At 38.5% G+C, this 20,678-nt stretch overlaps 1 protein-coding gene across 4 annotated transcripts in view; it reads right to left on the bottom strand.

Moving 5' to 3' along the window:
* The window catches only part of HACD4 (3-hydroxyacyl-CoA dehydratase 4), a 28,073-nt gene extending 8,214 nt beyond the window's left edge, over positions 1-19,859 (bottom strand). The window contains exons 1-4 of one of the 4 annotated variants that reach the window (XM_001148626.6): positions 19,706-19,859; positions 17,451-17,554; positions 14,770-14,897; positions 4,060-4,172 (exon numbers count right to left, since the gene is read on the bottom strand). In XM_001148626.6, coding sequence (XP_001148626.1) covers positions 4,060-4,172; positions 14,770-14,897; positions 17,451-17,554; positions 19,706-19,743 — 383 coding nt within the window. In that variant the 5' untranslated portion in view covers positions 19,744-19,859. Of the gene's footprint in view, positions 1-4,059; positions 4,173-14,769; positions 14,898-17,450; positions 17,555-19,556 lie in introns of all 4 variants that reach the window. The other 3 variants (XM_016960680.4, XM_016960679.3, XM_054657979.2) reach the window with 3 other exon arrangements.
* Positions 19,860-20,678: the final 819 nt, after the last annotated feature.

Raw genomic sequence — 20,678 nt, 5'->3', positions numbered from 1 at the left:
TTTAAGGAAGAGTTTTTTTTAAATGGGGGAAAGGGACCATGTCAATCTGGCTTGTTTCATGTGGTAGATCGTTAATAATTATAAAGCTAAACAGAGCAAGTAACTCTTACTCCCTCCTCAGAAAAATACAGTTACAAATTTCCTTCATTAGTGACTTCAATTTCATTAAAAAGCCAAGCTCATTTTTTGCAGCAAGTAGCTAGGTTTTTTAATGACAGACATACTTGTAAATATCTCAGGAATTCATTTAAAAATAAAATGTGACTTCCAAATCTTTATTTGGCATCCTTCTGCTTCTGCAGTTGTACTATCTATGTGATCAATTAAAGAACTGGCCTTGGGAGCTGATTTGGGTATAGTTGGGAGCTTTAAGCCTACCACTGTGATGTAAAAAGTAGTCTACGTTGTGTTTTATTTCTTTGAATAGGACACTGGTTTTTAGGCTTGAGCATATATCAGAATCACCTAGATGGCATGTTAAAACACAGATTGCTGGGCCCTACTCCAAAGTTTCTGATCCAATGGAACTGTGGTACACCCCAGACTTTGTATTAACAAGTTCCAGGTGATGCTGATGCCACTGGTCTAGGGACCACACTTTGAGAACTACTAATATAGACAGACAATAAATACATATGGCAAAACCACCCAAAAAACCTTGAAAACATGAATGGGGAAGAGTAAATCTCTCTCAATCCAGGACCTGAATTCCACCCCTCAGAGACAATAGCCAATGTCAGTTTCTTAGGTATTCTTTCAAAAATGTTTTTGCATTTGCATATCTATGTGCATATTTACTATACAGAATATATACCAGCAGTGGAGGACCTCACTGAACATAGCATATAATCAAGCTTTTTGATCTTTACCAATCAAAGTGAAAAATGGTATCTCATCTTTTTCCCCTCATATTAGAAAAGTGGGTAAGCATGTTTTCATGTTTAAAAGCCACTTTTGGCCAGCCGTGGTGGCTCACTCACTCCTGTAATCCCAGCACTTTGGGAGGCCAAGCTGGGCAGATGACCTGAGGTCAGGGGTTCAAGACCAGCCTGGCCAACGTGGGGAAACCCCATCTATACTAAAAATACAAAAATTAGCCGGGCGTGGTGGCAGGTGCCTGTAATCCCAGCTACTCAGGAGGCTGAGACAGGGGCATCACTTGAATCCAGGAGGCGGAGGTTGTGGTGAGCTGAGATCACACCACTGGACTCCAGCCTGGGTGAGAGAGCAAGACTCCATCTCAAAAAAAAAAAAAAGAAAAGCCACTTTTGATGAAGTCCAATTTATCTTTTTTTTCTTTTGTTGTGTACCTTATAACACAGCCAAATCCAGTCATCAACATTTACTCCTATTTTTTTCAAAGAGTTTCATAGTTTTCCACTTATATGTGAGTGGTTAACTTCATTTTTTTGTGTGTGTATATCCAGTTGTCCCAACACCATTTGTTGAAAAAGACTATTCTTTCCCCATTGAATGGTCTTGGCATTGTTGTCAAAAATTAATTGACCAAAAATGTGTGAGAGTTTATCTTTATCAATTTTATTCCATGATTTATCCTTACACAGTACCACACTTAATTATTGCTTTGTAGTAAGTTTTGAAATGGGAAAGATTGAGTCCTTCAACTACATTCTTCTAAGATTGTTTTGGCTATTCTGAGTTCCTGGAGTTTAAATATGAGTGTTAGGGTCAGCTTCTCAATTTCTGCAATGAAGTTATCTGGGTTCTAATAGGGATTGCACTGAATCTACAGATCAATTTGGGGAATATTGCCATCTGAACAATATTAAGTCTTCAAGTCATGTGGGATGTCCTTTCATTTATTTAGCTCTTTAATTTTTTTCAACAATGCTTTTTCAACAATGTATAAATTCTGTGCATCTTTTGTCAAGTTTATTCCTAAGTACTTTATTCTTTTTATGCTACTGTAAACAGAATTGTATTCTTGATTTCATTTTATGGTAGTTAATTGCAAATATATAAAAATAATTCATTTTTACATATTGATTTTTTTTATGTATAAGATGTCATCTGCCAATAGAGATAGTTTTACTTGTTGCTTTCCAGCCTAGATGCCTTTTATACCATTTTGTTTGTTTTCTGTTCTGCCTTATTGCCATGGATAGAACTTCCAGTACGATGATGAATATAACTGGCAAGTGTGGATGCCCTTGTCTTGTTCCTGAATATTAGGAGGAAGGCATCAGTCTTTCATCATTAACTATCATATTAGTATGGATTTTTCATAGATGCTTTTTTCAGGCTGAGGAAGTCTCTTGCTCATTACTTAGGAAAAATAATGCTAGGGTAGGGTGGGATGATAAGTTTACCCCCATTTTACAGAGGAAAAAAAAGTTTCTAAAAGTTAGGTGCCTTGGAATTTCACTCCTAGGTATAAGGGAAATGAAAACATGTGCACACAAAAGCTTGTATATGGATGTTCATGGCAGTACTACTCATGGCCAAACAGTAGAAACCACCCAAATGTCCATCAACTGATAAGTGGATACACAGAAAGTGGTAAATCAGTGCAATAGAATTTTACTCAGCCCAAAAAGCAATGAAGTACTGCACATGCCACAACACAGAGGAACCTTGAAAACATTATGCTAAGTAAAAGAAGCCTGTCACAAGAGGCCACCTATTGGATGACTCCATTTATATGAACTTTCCAGGATAGGCAATCCATAGAGACAGCATATGTGTGGTTTCCAGGGGCTGAGGGAAAGAGGGAGAGGGGAGTGACTGCTACTGGGTATAAGGTTTCTTTTATGGGTGATCAAAATGTTCTAGGATAGTAGTGATGATTGCACATCTCTTTGGATATACTAAAACTCACAAATTTTGTATTTTAAAAGGGTGAATTTTATGGTATATAAATTATATCTCAATAAAACTGTTATTAAAATAAGAAAGGTTAAGTGATTTGCCCAACATCACTTAGCAAGTAAGTAGTGGAGGTGGGTTTCATCTAGAGAGATCTTCTACCTCTATGTCCAAAAATCTTCCTATGACAGCATGCTACTTCTTTCAGTGCAAATGTTGTTTTGTTCTCCAATGTATTTATTGAGCTTCTCTGACACTGAAAGAGTAAGCATAGCCAAGAGTAACATACTAGAAAGCTTCAATCCCAAATGATGTTCCATTGTCTCATGAATAGAAGTTATGGGCTACAAAAGTCCATGAAGTTTGCCCCAAGTCCACTAAACTATCAATTCAAAAATGGAAAATTACTAATTTATATACATAATTAAATTCATTTTACTTCAGCAAAAGATTTCATTCTAATTCACTCTAGGACTCAACTTATTATTTAACATATTTTAATTCAGTTAAGTTATTGACAATATAATAAAAAAATTTACATACCCTTGGCTAAAAAACAAAGTAGGGCTCTTTTGTTACCTATTCAAATCCAGATCTCTCAAGTAGGAGGGACGGTTCTTATTTGGGAAAGCTGACCTAGCAGTTAGGACACCTCCCCAGAGTGAGGCGTAAGCACTCACTGAGCAAAGGGGACTGTTTGACACCACCACTTGTAGAGGTAAGACTAGGCACATCTCACTGCAAAGTTTTAGAATTAGCAGTAAAAGGACTTAAGTTAGTCATTTGAACCCACTGGAATTGTAAATGAATGTGAGAGTGCATTTTCTTCCTGAGAGGCCCTATATTTAAAAGATTCTTGAATGCACAGAAACTAACTGTGAATTCTGGTGATAAAATAAAAGACCTGCTTTGCTTATTAAAGCAACCGTACTAAAGCAATTGTGAGGAATGCCTTTGTTAGGAAACAGCTGAGGGTTATTCCAAGTTGGTTTTATGCCAAGCCTTCTGCAGAAACCTGAATGTGCTGATTTACTCTTGTAATACCACGGTAGGTTTTCATTATCTTTGATATGCCCATTATGGAGAACACTAAAAATACATTTCCATATCAAGATAAAATAATTTGAAAAGGGGATATGTTTTCCTCTCTCATACCAAGTAACCTCTGGTAGTACTGGTTTCACTGCAGAAAGCAATTTAGCCTTGTTTTAAGAGATTATTTTGCCTTCTTACCTAACCATATCCAATAGATTCCAAAAGATGAATAAAACACACACCACATATTTCTCTTGGACTTCCTCTTGACTGGTGATCACCACAAAAAGGATGATTATTCTTTCTGTGAGCTAACAAAGAAACAGCAAAGTCAGAAATTAGGACATCTATTAGGCTATGTAGGTAATTTTCTAATTTTGAAAACCAGATCTCCTTTCAAAAGTATACTTTAGCTGGAAATATGTATACTAAACTGTTAATGCCTCCCTCTGAGAGAGTAGGGTTATGGCTGAATTTCAGTTCCTCATTTGTCTATATTTTACAAATAATATATAATGAATGAAAAAATGACATATATTTTATATGAATCAGGATATTTCCTTTCTTCTTGCCACATGCATGTGTTTCTAGTCACTTTGACAAGGCTTTATTGAGTGTCCACTGTGTGTCAGATGCCAAAATGAAAACACAGTCTTTGCTCCAGAGAGGGTAGCAGTGGTGGGAGAACTGAACAATAGCCAGCACAGTGTGTGCCAGATATGGGAGCACAGGTGAGCGAGATACTTTCTGCCTGGAGAAAGAATGCAGAGAGATTAATGAAGACATGCTACATTTCATTTCATCCAAGTTGGATCTTGAAAAATGAATAAGAGTTTGTCAGGTAGACTGGGTATAACAGAAGGCATCCTAGGCAAAGGGAGCAGCCTGAGCAAAGAGGCAGAGGTATGAAAATGTAGGGTGCCCAGGGGAGTAATGTGAACCACTGGGGGGCTAGAGGGGAGGGTGCATAGAAGGGAATAAAAGGAGATGAAATTGAAAACATGTTTGGAGGTGGGTTGTGAAGGGTTTTGAACGACAGGCTGAGAAATTTCAGTTCCATCCAACAGAGAAACTTGTAGCTTTTTTTTTTTCCTTTTTTTTGGTAGGGGAGTAATATAATCCTAACCCTTATAAGCTAGCAGAAAATGAAAAGAATTCAATATATTCCAAGTCAGCATTTACAAATCATTGAGACTTCACACATTTTTGGCTTAGCCCCAATTACTAGCCTCAAAAAATAAAAAAATACATTCCTTTTTCCCAACCTAAATATAAAGTGCCTTCTTATGTTATATTAATATATCCTGTACATTCTGTATTTTGTGTGTTTTTAATAAAATGTTTTACTTGCTCTTAATGGTCAAAGGAAAATATACTTAAGATTGAACAGTCAAATTCACAGTAAAGAGGGGAATGATTTATATTTTTCTTTATTTTAAAAGTGGATCAAGGAGAAAAGACTGGGATAACCTGTGACTTGGCATTTATAGGCTGCTAGTCCTGGAAAATCACCTAGTGCCCAGAAATCCAAGATTTGCCAACAGTGGGCCACATGATCAGAAATCCACGTGTATAAGCTATATCAGCATGTTTACGACATGACTACAGTGGTGAGTCAAGAGGGTCTATGTTTGGCTAAGGGGAATTAGATATGATTCAAACCTTAGTCAAACCATGGAAGCTATCTACATAGCTGTTTTTCTTTTTTCAGTCTTTCTTTATAATACTCTATTGATTTAATTTCTATAATAAATTCTACTGAACTGCAATTATAATTACTGAACAATCCAACCTTGATGTCATGACACCTCTCAGCCTTCAGATACACGATCATAGCAACAAATAAGTTCTTAGGCTCTACCTCTCTTACATTTGATCAGTGCTTGGTTATTAGGAAAACCTTCTGGTTTTTGCTAGAAATCTCAGGAGATACACATACATGAATGGATACATGAATAAAATACAGATTTCTAATTACATGGCTGACTACTCAAAAAACTTAGACACCTTTCAGTAAGATGATCTCTAGGGTCTCCTCTAGATAAAACCTTCTGATACTAGCCCAGCTCCACCTTTTTGGAAACAAGGAATTTGGGAACAGACCTGGAAACATATATATATCCGAAGTCTCCTGGTTTCCAGAGTTGTAAGCTATCCATGATGTCAGGTCATCCCTTAATTGAAGAGGACAGAGGGGGAAATCTCCTAAAAGGGAGAGACTGGAGCTGCATGATGAAACTCACCCTGTTGAAAATCATCATTTCACTGTCTGTGGCAAGGTAGCGATGAAATCCCAGCTGCACAGAAAGCAGCAACAGGATGGACCCCCAAACCAAACCACAACACACATACACACGAGTGAAGACTCCCTCTATATTCGGTGTCAATCTAATTCGTTAACAAATCATCTGATGGTTATTCAACTCTAACTTGACCATTCAATGGCAATACAATGGGGAAATTTAGGCAGAGATGTTCTTAAATTGAAATAAAGCTAATATTTATTGTTTACCTTGTGCCAGGTTCCAAATATACACCATCTCATTTTATCTCCATAATGACCCTAAGAAGTAGGTGCTATTATTGTTCTAGGCGTTTTACAAAAGACATGCATTTTACCAACTGAAAGTGACTTACCTACAAGTCTGGAATCAACATCTAGACAATACGACTTCAAATTCCTGAAATACTAAGACTCTTTCACCATTGTTACTTGATATGAGTTACTCCATCACCTAGTATCCAGATTATAGCCTATTCTTTAAAAAAGCTTCTCCTTAAAAATTAAGCCTTAAAACAAGAGCCTCCTTGATTTTCTTAACACCAAAACAATTTTGAAGAAAAGGCTTTTAATATTTATCAGTCTTCTCTAATATGACCATTTGACCAGTTATTTAGAGCTTGACACATGGAAGAATTTAGCCCTTTGTCATTTTTAACAAATCCTGTGAAAATATGACAAATTACTAGAGAATGGTCTTGTTTAGTACAACTCAAACAGGTAGAGTAAAAGGTATAGTAAATATCCTACAACTTGGGTTAAATTAAACATAGTGATAATGTCATCTACTCAAAAGTGTGATAACTATATAATAAAAATGCTGGGCATTTTTATGTTCTATTTGGGAATCCTAAACTCCAGGTTGAGCAAAAATTGAAACTAAGTTGTTACTTTACAAATGGCAGGTAGCACTTGATTTATAAGCTATGGGAGGGTAAAAATGATACTTCAACTACAGGAAAAATTAATTTCTAGAATCTTAAAATTAGTTTTAGTCTAAAAGACTACTATTTTACTAAAATGAAAATCTAAACTCTCAATCCTCTGAACTTTTCTGAGAACTTCAGAAATCTATATATTCAAAAACTACCAATTATATGCTTCTATAAGACAAATGCATTTAAATAATTGTATTTGTTTCCTTCTTTATTCATCATTCAATAGATAATTATTGAGTGCACTGTTCTGGGTCCCAAGGGATATAGCTGTGAACAAGACCAAGCCCCTGCCTTCATGATATTTATATTATACTTGGTGAAATACTAAACAAATGTAGCATAATAGTTGAGAGCTCAAGAGCCAAACAGCTTAAATGTCTGCTACAATATTCAAAACCTATGTGACCTTGCATAATTTACTTCTGTGTTAAGTAATTATACCAGAGATAATAATTAGCATCTATTGTTACATAGTAATTATTATATACAGGAAAAGGTTGTTGTAAAGATTAAATAAGTCAATACATGTAAAGAACTGAGAAACGTGTTTGACACACATAAAAGCCCAAATAAATGTAAGCTATGATTAGGAAAATAAGTATTTAAATATACTTCAATGTAGTGATTTACAGTGTATTTACAGGAAAACATTTTTCTATGTAGATAATGACTGTGAATTAAAAAATTCAATCTCAGCATCTGTAAAATTACACTAGAAATATAGCTTTATACTTATCACACATGGATCAAATGTGAAAAACAGGAAGATTCTAAAATCTTACCTACAGAGTGAATTGGACATGTAATTCACCCTCAGGAGGCTTCAAAATTTGGAGAATGTTACAACTCAACACTGTCTTTGGTAGTTTCCTCTCTAACAATATAAGCCTATTCCAAGCTCAAAACTGGTGAGAAAAATCTATGTGATTTTAATGGAAAGTCAGATTATTTAGTCTAGCAATGCAAATAAGCACCTGCTTCATAGCTAAAAATAAATTAGGGTAAAATCTGGCTTTTTGCCTAAAAGGCAAAAAGGAATTCCTTTGGGAATTCCTTCATATTTGTTCTCTTAAGAGTATGTGACTGTGAAATCTTTAGAGGGATTTTTGACAAACAGATCCCTGCTTGCCCTGATCAGAAATAAAAGTGTTACTGGCAAATACAGAAACAGTTTATGTGATTTGGGCTCATAAATGGAATCTCTGTAAGCACAATCATTTAGGAGTATTAGTTTTTAGTGTTTTGGTTGAAAAATTTTAAAAATTGAGTAAAAATGTGTAAAATTAATAGTGCAGGAGTGTTTATTATGACAGAGGGAAGGATGTATAATTGAATCATTTTAATTCAATTACAAATGAAATATTGGCATTTAAAGCATTTCTCAAAAAGTGATGGAGTAATCTATTAAGGGTTTCCTACAGGGGACATCAGTCTAATGTTATGACACAAAGGTTAGTGTTGGCTATTTTCCCCTCTTCTTGAGTTGAAACATCCTAAAGCAGTATGCATAAAAATCTCCTCCTCAGGCTTCTGTACAAGCAAACTGAACAAAGCCCCTCAAAATCAACATTTCAGGGTTGATAGTGTTTCTGTACTATAAAAGTCAAGTTGTTTTGATTAAATTTACTGAAATCAACTAGTTTTCCAATTCAACATTTTTTTCTAAGCTAATAAAGTTTGCAAGCTCATTTCGGAGGAAGGGATTGGAGAAGAGAGATACCTAGTTTTGATTTATATTATCATTTCTTTTATGCTTCTTTTGGACCATTTTAACTTTTCCATTTTAAAAGTAAAAGTATCAAAGTTTACTATATTTTCTTATATGATTTTTATTGTCGTGTAATTATTTCAAAAATTGGAAGTCCATAAATAGCTACGCTATGGTTTTGCCCTTTTCCCCAAAGCGTATAAAAAAATAAAATATATGTCAGTCAAATGATTATTGTCCTTTCGTCAATGGGTTTTTTCCTTTCCTTTCATATGTAATTTTAGAAATTCATAATGGTTTCTCCCTAGGTATCAAAATAAAGATGTGCATGTAAAACATTTAAAAATGCACAGGGCAAACCGAGTCCAGCAGCACATCAAAAAGCTTATCCACCACGATCAAGTTGGCTTCATCCCTGGGATGCAAGGCTGGTTCAACATACTCAGATCAATAAACGTAATCCATCATATAAACAGAACCAAAGACAAAAACCACATGATTATCTCAATAGATACAGAAAAGGCCTTTGACAAAATTCAGCAGCCCTTCATGCTAAAAAATCTCCATAAGCTAGGTATTGATGGGACGTATCTCAAAATAATAAGAGCTATTTATGACAAACCCACAGCCAATGTCATACTGAATGGGCAAAAACTGGAAGCATTCCCTATGAAAACTGGCACAAGACAGGGATGCCCTCTCTCACCACTCCTATTCAACATAGTGTTGGAAGTTCTGGCCAGGGCAATCAGGCAGGAGAAGGAAATAAAGGGTATTCAATTAGGAAAAGAGGAAGTCAAATTGTCTCTGTCTGCAGATGACATGATTGTATATTTAGAAAACCCCATCGTCTCAGCCCAAAATCTCCTTAAGCTGATAAGCAACTTCAGCAAAGTCTCAGGATACAGAATCAATGTGCAAAACTCACAAGCATTCCTATACACCAATAACAGACAAACAGAGAGCCAAATCATGAGTGAACTCCCATTCACAATTGCTTCAAAGAGAATAAAATACCTAGGAATCCAACTTACAAGGGATGTGAAGGACCTCTTCAAGGAGAACTACAAACCACTGCTCAATGAAATAAAAGAGGACACAAACAAATGGAAGAACATTCCATGCTCATGGGTGGGAAGAATCAATATCGTGAAAATGGCCATACTGCCCAAGGTAATTTATAGATTCAATGCCATCCCCATCAAGCTACCAATGACTTTCTTCACGGAACTGGAAAAAACTACTTTAAAGTTCATATGGAACCAAAAAAGAGCCCGCATCACCAAGACAATCCTAAGCCAAAAGAACAAAGCTAGAGGCATCACACTACCTGACTTCAAACTATACTACAAGGCTACAGTAACCAAAACAGCATGGTACTGGCACCAAAACAGAGATATAGACCAATGGAACAGAACAGAGCCCTCAGAAGTAATACCACGCATCTACAACCATCTGATCTTTGACAAACCTGACAAAAACAACAAATGGGGAAAGGATTCCCTATTTAATAAATGGTGCTAGGAAAACTGGCTAGCCATATGTAGCTGAAACTGAATCCCTTCCTTAAACCTTATACAAAAATTAATTGACGATGTATTAAAGACTGAAACATATGACCTAAAACCATAAAAACCCTAGAAGAACACCTAGGCAATACCACTCAGGACATAGGCATGGGCAAGGACTTCATGACTAAAACACCAAAAGCAATGGCAACAAAAGCCACAATTGACAAATGGGATCTAATTAAACTAAAAAGCTTCGGCACAGCAAAAGAAACTACCATCAGAGCGAACAGGCAACCTACAGAATGGGAGAAAATTTTTAAAATCTACCCATCTGACAAAGGGCTAATATCCAGAATCTACAAAGAACAAATTTACAGGAAAAAAAAATCAACCCCATCAAAAAGTGGGCAAAGGATATGAACAGACACTTCTCAAAAGAACACATTTATGCAGCCAACAGACACATGAAAAAATGCTCATCATCACTGGCCATCAGAGAAATGCAAATCAAAACCACAATGAGATACCATCTCACACCAGTTAGAATGGCAATCATTAAAAAGTCAGGAAACAACAGGTGCTGGAGAGGATGTGGAGAAACAGGAACACTTTTACACTGTTGGTGGGACTGTAAACTAGTTCGACCATTGTGGAAGTCAGTGTGGCGATTCCTCAAGGATTTAGAACTAGAAATACCATTTGACCCAGCCATCCCATTACTGGGTATATACCCAAAGGACTATAAATCATGCTGCTATAAAGACACATGCACACGTATGTTTATTGTGGCACAATTCACAATAGCAAAGACTTGGAACCAACCCAAATGCCCATCAATGATAGACTGGATTAAGAAAATGTGGCACATATACACCACGGAATACTATGCAGCCATAAAAAATGATGAGTTCATGTCCTTTGTAGGGACATGGATGAAGCTGGAAACCATCATTCTGAGCAAACTATTGCAAGGACAGAAAAACAAACACCACATGTTCTCCCTCATAGGTGGGAATTGAACAATGAGAACACTTGCACACAGGAAGGGGAACATCACACACAGGGACCTGTTGTGGGGTGGGGGGAGGGGGGAGGAATAGCATTAGGAGATATACCTAATATAAATGACGAGTTAATGGGTGCAGCACACCAACATGGCACATGTATACATATGTAACAAACCTGCACACTGTGCACATGTACCCTAGAACTTAAAGTATAATTTAAAAAATTAAAAAATGAACACACAAGAAACAGAAACACAGCACAAAAACAAACCTATCCCCTGTGGACACACCACCACTACTTGATATGTGTAATGCCAATTGCTCAACTAGCTAATCAGTTCCTACTGTTGGTTGGAATTATTTCTCTCGATATTGTGGAGGACCAGTTCCCCCCAAGAAGAATTCAGTTGTCACTTAACAATCTTTTTTTTTTTTTTTTTTTTTTTGAGACGGAGTCTTGCTCCATCACCCAGGCTGGAGTGCAGTGGCGCGATCTCTGCTCACTGTAATCTCTGCCTCCAGGGTTCAAGTGATTCTCCTGCCTCAGCCTCCCGAGTAGCTGGGATCATGGGATCACAGGCAGGCGCCACCACGTCTAGCTAATTTTTTTGTATTCTTAGTAGAGACAGGGTTTCACCATGTTGGCCAGGATGGTCTCGATCTCTTGACCTCGTGATCCGACTGCCTCGGCCTCCCAAAGTGCTGGGATTACAGGCGTGAGCCACTGCACCTGGCCCACTTAACAATCTCTTGAAGGTAATAATCAAAATCACATCACAACTGCATCGACATGGTTTTTTAGCTTACTTAAAAGCAGCCACTCTCTTAACTACAGTTTCTTCATTTAAAAATCGGGAAACAGGAAAACCAAGAATGATTACACAATCTGAAAGTTTTGTTTCATTATTTTAAAGCAGGGCCCTCAGTGCCATCCCATAATGAGGGAATTCTAATTGTCTGCATAACTCTAATATAGGAAGGAGGGAGAAAATGAAACTTTGGGCACAACGGCATGTTTCTGAACCTTTATCCAACACCATTTCCATTGTGGGAACCACAAAAAGGATGATAAATTAATAAAAGAAATAGGGGCCAAATAAAATCTTAAAAGAGATAAAAAGAGGAAGCCAAACAACCACAACAAAAATTGATAATAGTCAGCTCAGGAAGAGAATAATTTTCTTCCCTAACACAGTGATCTCTGACTTATCTCTCCCAGTAACTGAAGACTTAAAAATCATTTGCACTCCGCTAACATCAGATTTTGCAAACTCGCCTTTGAATAAAAGGTGTCAATGTATATTTGCCCCTATGTTTAAATTGCCAAACCAAGATTTGGCTCTTTGATTACAGTTATATTTCTATAAGCCATTAAAGTTTTAATTAGCAGTGATTAAAATCAGGTGTATATTCTGGAATTCCTGGAACTCCAAGAAATCAGATTTCTAAGTTATATAATAATTTCTATTACTAAACAAGCCTAATTTTGTAAAGCACATATGTGCATATTTTCTAGGCACATTCAAGGTGCTCAGTGAGTTTTCTTCCTTACAAAATTATCTATTCCCTCTAGGTGCATTCTCTACACTGGCAATAATTAAATAACACTACTTTTAATTTTGAAAATGTTTACCATGAAACTAGTAGCAGCCACTTAGCCTAAAAACGTAAAAAGTCCTTTAAAAAATACCAATAGAAAACATAACTGAGATTTTAGATGAATTTAGTCATACTCCAAGCAAAATCATTCCAGATGATAGAACACAACTTTTATTTAACGTTAGTTGTTAATTCTATTTTCCAACATTAGCATTATGGGATGCCGGTACTATATGTATTTTGGTTGTTTCAAAGTACACCACATTGTAAATAAGTAATAAACACCAATAAATCTTGCTCCCAGATACTATGTTGCTGTTGGGACAGATCTGTATCCCCGTTTATTTTGTAAGGAACTATACTAAAGGGAATTCCATCTAGGTCTTAGCTAGTTAAGTGACTACTGTGTTATTAGTTTATACACCATTACCCTAACTTTTATTTTACATTTGATATTTCAACATTTTAAATGTCTTTATCCTAATGGATACTATTTCCCTACTGTTACTTAATAAGCAAAATTTAAAATATTCCATAAACTTGTAATGCTCAGTTCTTAAAAGGCTCCTTAGGATTATACTATTTATATCTTTTAAGCTTTTATGATATTTTAGACAAATTTTAATATAAGGATCTATGCCACTCTTTCATTTAACAAAAATTTAAAGTGTACATTTACATTCTAAGCACTTTGCTAGGTGCTGGCAACACCATAAAATTCTGACATTTTCATTATTTTTACAATGTGAAATTGTCAAAATTATCAATTTTTCAAATTTATTTTGAGGATACCTAAAATTAAACTCATGTAGATACCTATTTCTGTAGACTTGAAACTCGTGTTCTTATAGTTGCCTAACCTTTACTGTCCCATAAGAAAGGGACAACTATATGAACTATATAAAATCAACAGAAAATCTTTATTTTTATTTTTTTGCCTTTATCCAGCAATGATTTTCTACATGAAGTCACTACTAGTAAATTTCCCATCTTCCTTCAACCTGTCTTTACAAAGAACATGGTAATTTAGGGCTAGAGGCGTGGAAGAGGGAACAAAGAATAGTTAAGAAAATAGTAATAATAGCTGCCGAGCATTGTATTCTTTACTAAGTGCCAGGAACTTATCCATTTTCTCAGTTACTTCATAAGATACATGTTATTTTCATATCACATGAGAAAATGCAGTTCAGAATGATTAAATGACTTGTTTAAATGTATACAACTAGTGCAAAGTAGAACTGGGATTTGAATCCGGGTCTGTGTGTTCCCCAAGTCTATCCTTAGATGCTGTACTAGATAAACACAAATGATCTCCTCTTTCCATTGATGTTTGGTAAAAAAGAGGGAATGAGGAAGAAATGACCTAGGAGTACTCTATTCTCTGGATATAGATGAAGGAAGCTTTTTGTTTTTTAATCATCTACTCTTTGCCAGGTATTATTTGTGGTGTCCTTTCCCTCAACAGCCCAATGGTTGTTCCCATAGTATGGGTGGTATGATCCCATAGTGGTAAGCAGAAAAGCCAGGCTTCAAGCCTAAGTCTCCAGTCCTATGCCTTATCATTGTCTTCTACTACCCCAGGCAGTGACATAGTGAGGGTAGCAAGTGGCTACGAAATCTCCTTCCAGGATAGGACCAATGCAGTGCTGCAAGATCAGCAAGCATCACTGCCCTCAATGTTTCCAACTGGTTATTCTAACTGGGCAGTTTTACAATAAGGTTGTCCTTCCATGAAATTAATTCTCCTTATCAGTGACCTAAGACATGGGTTGGCTTTCTAACTGCCATAAAGTCAAGAGAAGCTTTAAATAGAAAAAATGTAAAAATGAAACAGATTCTATAATAATATGTGATTCAAACCTACCTGCAAAAACCTTGGGAGAAGATGGTTTGACTCAATGCCAACATATATGTGCAGCAGTTCCAGGAGAGATACGGATTGGCAAAGTCGCATCACAAGTCCAATAGCATAAAAAGTGTCAACCATTGAATCTGTGTCCCGTGGGTTAAAAATGCAGATATAGTAAGAAAAAACTGGATTATAACCCAAATTTATGCAGCACTTTGAAATCAAATGGAGATTATTCACTTCCTTTTTCACTGTACATGTGAAAAATTCCTTAAGTAGGCTACTAAATTATTAACAACACAATGCAAACAAAGAAAGCACTTCATACTGTAGTCTATTTTAATTGCTCCTGTTCCAAAAAGAAATAGAAACTTGAGAAAGATTTCATGGCCAAACATACACGTAGCCATTTATTCCCCACTTATAAGATTATAAAGCAATTCCCACATAAGAGTAACCTCCTAGAATCTAGGCCACCTCAAGTGTAAATAGAAGTGAGCTTGTTAAGGACACTATGTGCTCACAGCTTCTCCACTGACAAGAAAATGACAAAGATGAGAAAAAATATTATTTCGGAGAAACTTTATGGAAATGACACTAATAATGCCATGATATCAAATAACATAGGTATCTAGGATTTTGTTTCTATACATATTTGGTTAGTGCTTTTCTGGATTTTGTTAAACACTGGAACTTGGGCCTCTGATCAGGACTTTTGGGGTTTGCATTGCAGAGGGTTCAAATGAAATACTGTGCACTTGGAGCTGATATGGAAGGGAAACAAATGTTCCTCTACATAGGATAAATGTGTTGCTTTAAGTTCTAAAATGAAATCCTGCCATGTTTAGAAACTCGTAGGGAAGATTTTGCTCTCTTTACTGCCCAGTGATGATTCACACAATAATAATTTATTGAGCAGTAAGGATTTCTCTTCTCGGCAGCTCCACAAGATGGACACTATTATCATCATCCCCATTTCAGAGATGGTTCCTGAAGTACACAGTCCATGCTCTTATCCACTGCCCTGCACTTGCTGTACCAGAGCATTATGAATTACACAGCTCCGTGAAGGAAGAAGGTAGCAGGTGTAACACGTTCAGGGTTTCAGGTTTCTATTGAGCTACTTAAATAATTTATACATTGATTCAAAAATTGTACTGAAGCCACACTTAGTTGTTTTCAGTCTGTCTTCTGAACGAATCGGTTGTGTTTCTTTAATAATAAGCTTCTACAATTGTAATGGCAGGATAATAACTGAGAAAGAAATGCGCCGAGCCGGGCACAGTGGCTCACGCCCGTAATCCCAACACTTTGGGAGGCTAAGGTGGGCGGATCACCTTTGGTCAGGAGTTCAATACCAGCCTGGCCAATGTGGTGAAACCCTGTGTCTACTGAAAATACAAAAATTAGCCAGGCATGGTGGCGGGCACCTGTAATCCCAGCTACTCAGGGAGCTGAGGCAGGACAATCACTTGAACCTGGGAGACAGAGGTTGCAGTGAGGTGACATCGTACCATTGCACTGCAGCCTGGGCGACAAGAGGGAAACTCCATCTCGAAAAAAAAAAAAAAAAAAAGAAAAGAAAAGAAAAAGAAATACTTGCTGACTAAGGCAACTTTTCTCACTGGAAAAGTGAGACAGCATAAGACAGTCCATGGCTTGTGTTGCCAATGACATGTAATATGCCTGCACTGCCTCAGCAAACCTCAAAGGGCTAGAAGTGATGGCTTTTTAATAAAAATATAAAAGAAGTTTTCCCATCACCTGTGTTTTCCTGTGCTTGAAAACTCTCAACATTTGTAGCTGAAACTCAAGCTTTAGGTTATATCTTTGGAGGTCCTTAACAAAGGCGAGACTATATCTGTAGATTTTCAGTAAGAAAAAGCAACATAAAATAGCTTATGGGACCTTGCAAGTAGAATAACTTCCTTATGATACACACGTCTGAAATGATGAGCACAGCATGACTTTTCCCAGCTACATTCTAAACATTTGTTTTTAGCTGAAGCCAGCAGTTGCTTAGATTGTCAAGTCACTCAACAGTTGTAAACTGTGAGGACACTTACCCACGTGCGGATGGAACATGAAGAGAATGTTATTTTGATAGTCATTTAGTCACCCAACAGTGACTTTACTTTTCAGGAAACTAGAGGAAGTTTATGACTTAAACCATTAATGCTGACTCCTATATAAGTAGTTAGCCCTCTACAAAGTGTGTCATTTACATATTACTTCTTAAAGGGACCAAATAGAGGCTTGGGGAATATAAAATTTGTATTTCACTTACTAGTAGTCTCCAGTTACCTCAAACCTGGGGAATAATACAAACACTGGAAGAATTTGATTCATTCCTGATTTCTCTGCATAAAATGTTATGCTGAGATTTCCTCAAAACACTAGAAATCTGCTAAGGTTTGGTATAGAATGGAAAAGGAACAATGAAATGATACCACCTCAGTGCCATCCATCTCTTTTTTCAGGCAAACTGCCAACTCAGGGGGAAGCCAAATCCCTTTCCCTTACTTATCCCACCTTCCCCCTTCCCCAAGAAGGTTTTGCAATAAACATGGTTGCTGAAAAATACAAATTGTAGAGAAGGATATTAGAAGGTTGAGGTGTGTAGAAATTTAATATAAGCAGGATGAGGTGAAAACAAGGATTAAAAGTTAAAAATAAAAAAACTTTCGGAGTTTTACCTTTTCCAAATGAAAAGAATCTGACTGTCATATTTGTAAATATCCAAGAGTGGCCACAGAACTGGATTAAGTAATAGATGAAAAGATATGCATTCTTCCTATACCTATAAATACAGGAAAATACCATTAAACACTTCTTTTATAATCATCTTTTCATCACTGTACACATGTCCTTTAATGTACTGGCCAACCTGAGAAAGCAAAAGAAAACTGTTTCATATCAGTCTTTTATCTGGTTACCCTCAAGTACATATCAGATTTTGAAGGGAGCCATAGCCTACACTACCCGCTAAAGTAAATACAGATGCTTCTTCACTTATGATGAAGTTACGTCCTGGTACACCCCATCAGCTGAAAATATCATAAACTGAAAATATCATAAGTTGAAAATGCATGTAATACAACTGATCTACAGAACATCACAGCTTAGCCTAGTCTACCTTAAACTTGCTCAGAACACCTACATTAGCTTACAGTTGGGTGGAATCATCTGGCAACACAGTGCACTGTGGAGTACTGGTTGTTTACCTTCCTGATCATGCGGCCAACTGGGAGCTGCGGCCTGATGCTGCGGCCCAGCATCATGAAAGGGTATCATACCGGCACATCGCTAGCCTGGGGAAAGATTAAAATCCAAAATTTGAAGTACGGTTTCTAATGAATACATATCATTTTCACACCATCACAAAGTTTAAAAAATTGTGAGTCATGGACTATCTGTATAGTGAGTTTGCTTAAAACCAAATATAGTGCTTTTTCAAAATCTGCTTTCATCTTTGATAAAGTTCTAACCTTGCTGCTCACCAAGGAATAAAAGAAACCACTGCGAAGGTGGCTTTGAATATTCTTTAAAAAAAAAAACAGGCTGGGTGCGGTGGCTCACACATGTAATCCCAGCACTTTGGGAGGCCAAGGCGGGTTGGATCACTTGAGGCCAGAAGTGCAAGACCAGCCTGGCCAACATGGCAACTTACAAAAAAAAAAAACCAAAAAGCCGGATGTGGTAACGTATGCATGTAATGCCAGCTACCTAGCTGCTCAGGAGGCTGAGGCAGGACAATCACTTGAACCTGGGAGGTAGAGGCTGCAGTGAACCGAGACAGCGCCACTGCACTCCAGCCTGGGCGACAGATCAAAACTCTGTTCTCAAAAATAAATAAAAAATAAAACACAAAACAACAACAACAACAAAAAATCCATGTGTGCAGAGTGGTTGACATGTCACTATGTGTTCCAGTAGCTCAGCTTGCTAAGTGCAGAACTTGAGACACAGTGTTTTAGTTCTGAAGGGGGGTAGGGATGGGAGCAATCCAAATGTTGGGTAATTCAGTAATTGGACACACCTGACTTTTGAACACATTATGTGATTGAGGTTAGTATTAACATCTTGCCACTGCCTATTAACATTTTGCAAGGGTAGATAGTTTCCTTCATCAGATACACATCGAAAGCAGTTTAGTTGCTCATACCAGAAAAGGGAAGTCAAGCTGGGTTTAACAATGTGTTGTGAGTTGCTGGGGAGATGACTTAGAGAAGACTGACAGATACATGGTTCGAGGGAGTTAGGAAAAGCACTGTTTGAAATGTTCCCTGGGAGTTCAGAAGAGTGACGGGAGTGGCCCTGCCAGTGTGGTCAAGATTTACTCCTCCTTGAAGATGTGAAACCTCCTAGAAACAAGGAAAATAAGCTGGGAGGCAGAATGATTTTATTTGGGGACATCCCCCCCTATAAAGGCAGGAACTGCTAAAGGGTTTGGGAAGAGGAAATCCTCCTTCAGCTTGTATCAGAATTACCTGGCTTGTGGGTTAAACATATACACCCCCAGGCCCTACCGCTATATGACTGAATCTGTTCCCCCCCGGAACTAGGCCCTGAAATCTATACGTGTGATAGGTGTTTCCACGGCTGTTACATCTAAAAATCACCCCGCAACTCTGCGTCTGAGAAAGTCAAGAGAAGGCTCCTGGTGGGGGAGGGAAGTCCTGGCAGAGGGCTCACAAGGGCAGGGGTAGCCATGCAGCCTGTCCTTCCCATTCAACTGTAAAATGGAGAAAATAACAGAGCCTGCTTCCTAGGGTGGTCAAGAGGGGTAAGTTAGCAAATACCTGCACGAGCTCCAAGGGGTGCCTGGGCACGGTAGCGCTGCGCCTTGCTGGCGGGCGGGGGGTGCCGCCTGCCCGCCGCAGAGGGGAGCTCCCGCCTCCAGGCCCTCCACCCGCGCCCCCTCCCCTCGGGATTCGGCCGAGCGCCCTACCTGGGCTGCAGCCAGGCGGGCAGCGCCAAGGGCCCCATGGGCCGCCGCCGCCAGGGCTTCCAGCGCCGTCCGGGAAGGAGTACCGGGGAGGAGGCAGGGGCGGCCCCGCGGCTGGGCGCGGAAGGGCGGGGCCTCTCCACACTCAGCAGTTTACAAAAAGAAAAAGCCCGAGGTCGTGCGTTGGGGAAGAGATGAAAACGAAGTTCTCGAAGTTTCTGCAGCACTGCTAGAGCGCGTCAGGGCGCAAGGCTGGGAGGCGGCTCGCGTTCCCGGTGGGCTTACCAAACTCTGGTTACAGCTTCCTAATCTTTGTGTTGAGACCCCCTTGCAAGCCTTCTGGAAATTAATGCATCTGGGCGATTTCCGGGGCCTCCGAACTCGCTGAAGCCCATCCCCAAACCTCCCGACATGAGTGGATTCCAGGGTGGGCTCCGCTCAATGCCCACCGGTGAGCCAGGTTCAGACACGAAGCTTGTGCCGGGCGCAGTGGCTAATGCCTATAATCCCAGCACTTTGGGAGGCCGAGGCGGGAGGATCTTTTGAGCCCAGGAGTTCGAGACCAGCCTGGGCAACATAGCGAAAACGCGTCTCTACTAAATATACAAAAATTAGTCGGGCATGGTGACGCGGGCCTGTGGTCCCAGCTACTCCGGAGGCTGAGGTGGGAGGATCGCTTGAGCCTGGGAGGTCGAGGCTGCAATGAGCCAAGATCATGCGGCTACACTCCAGCCTGGGTAACAGAGCGAAGTCCTGTCTCAAAAAATAAATAAAAATAAAACGAAGTTTGTAGCACACCTCCCCAACACTTTTTCAGCTAGGGGCCTGATTCCTCTTCTATCAGGCCTCCCTGCTCTCTAATCTCCCTTGGGTTCTCACTGGTGCCTGCAAATCTTTATTCACGTTGTGTTAATTTCTCTAGCCTATGCCCAGCACTGCTACAACCCCTTCGTGATCTCTCAGGCTTATGACATCA

The sequence above is a fragment of the Pan troglodytes genome, chromosome 11 (genome assembly GCF_028858775.2).
Source record: "Pan troglodytes isolate AG18354 chromosome 11, NHGRI_mPanTro3-v2.0_pri, whole genome shotgun sequence".
NCBI classification, from domain to species: domain Eukaryota; kingdom Metazoa; phylum Chordata; class Mammalia; order Primates; family Hominidae; genus Pan; species Pan troglodytes.
Note: the sequence above shows the minus strand (reverse complement) of the source record. Positions and strands in the feature narration are given on the sequence as shown.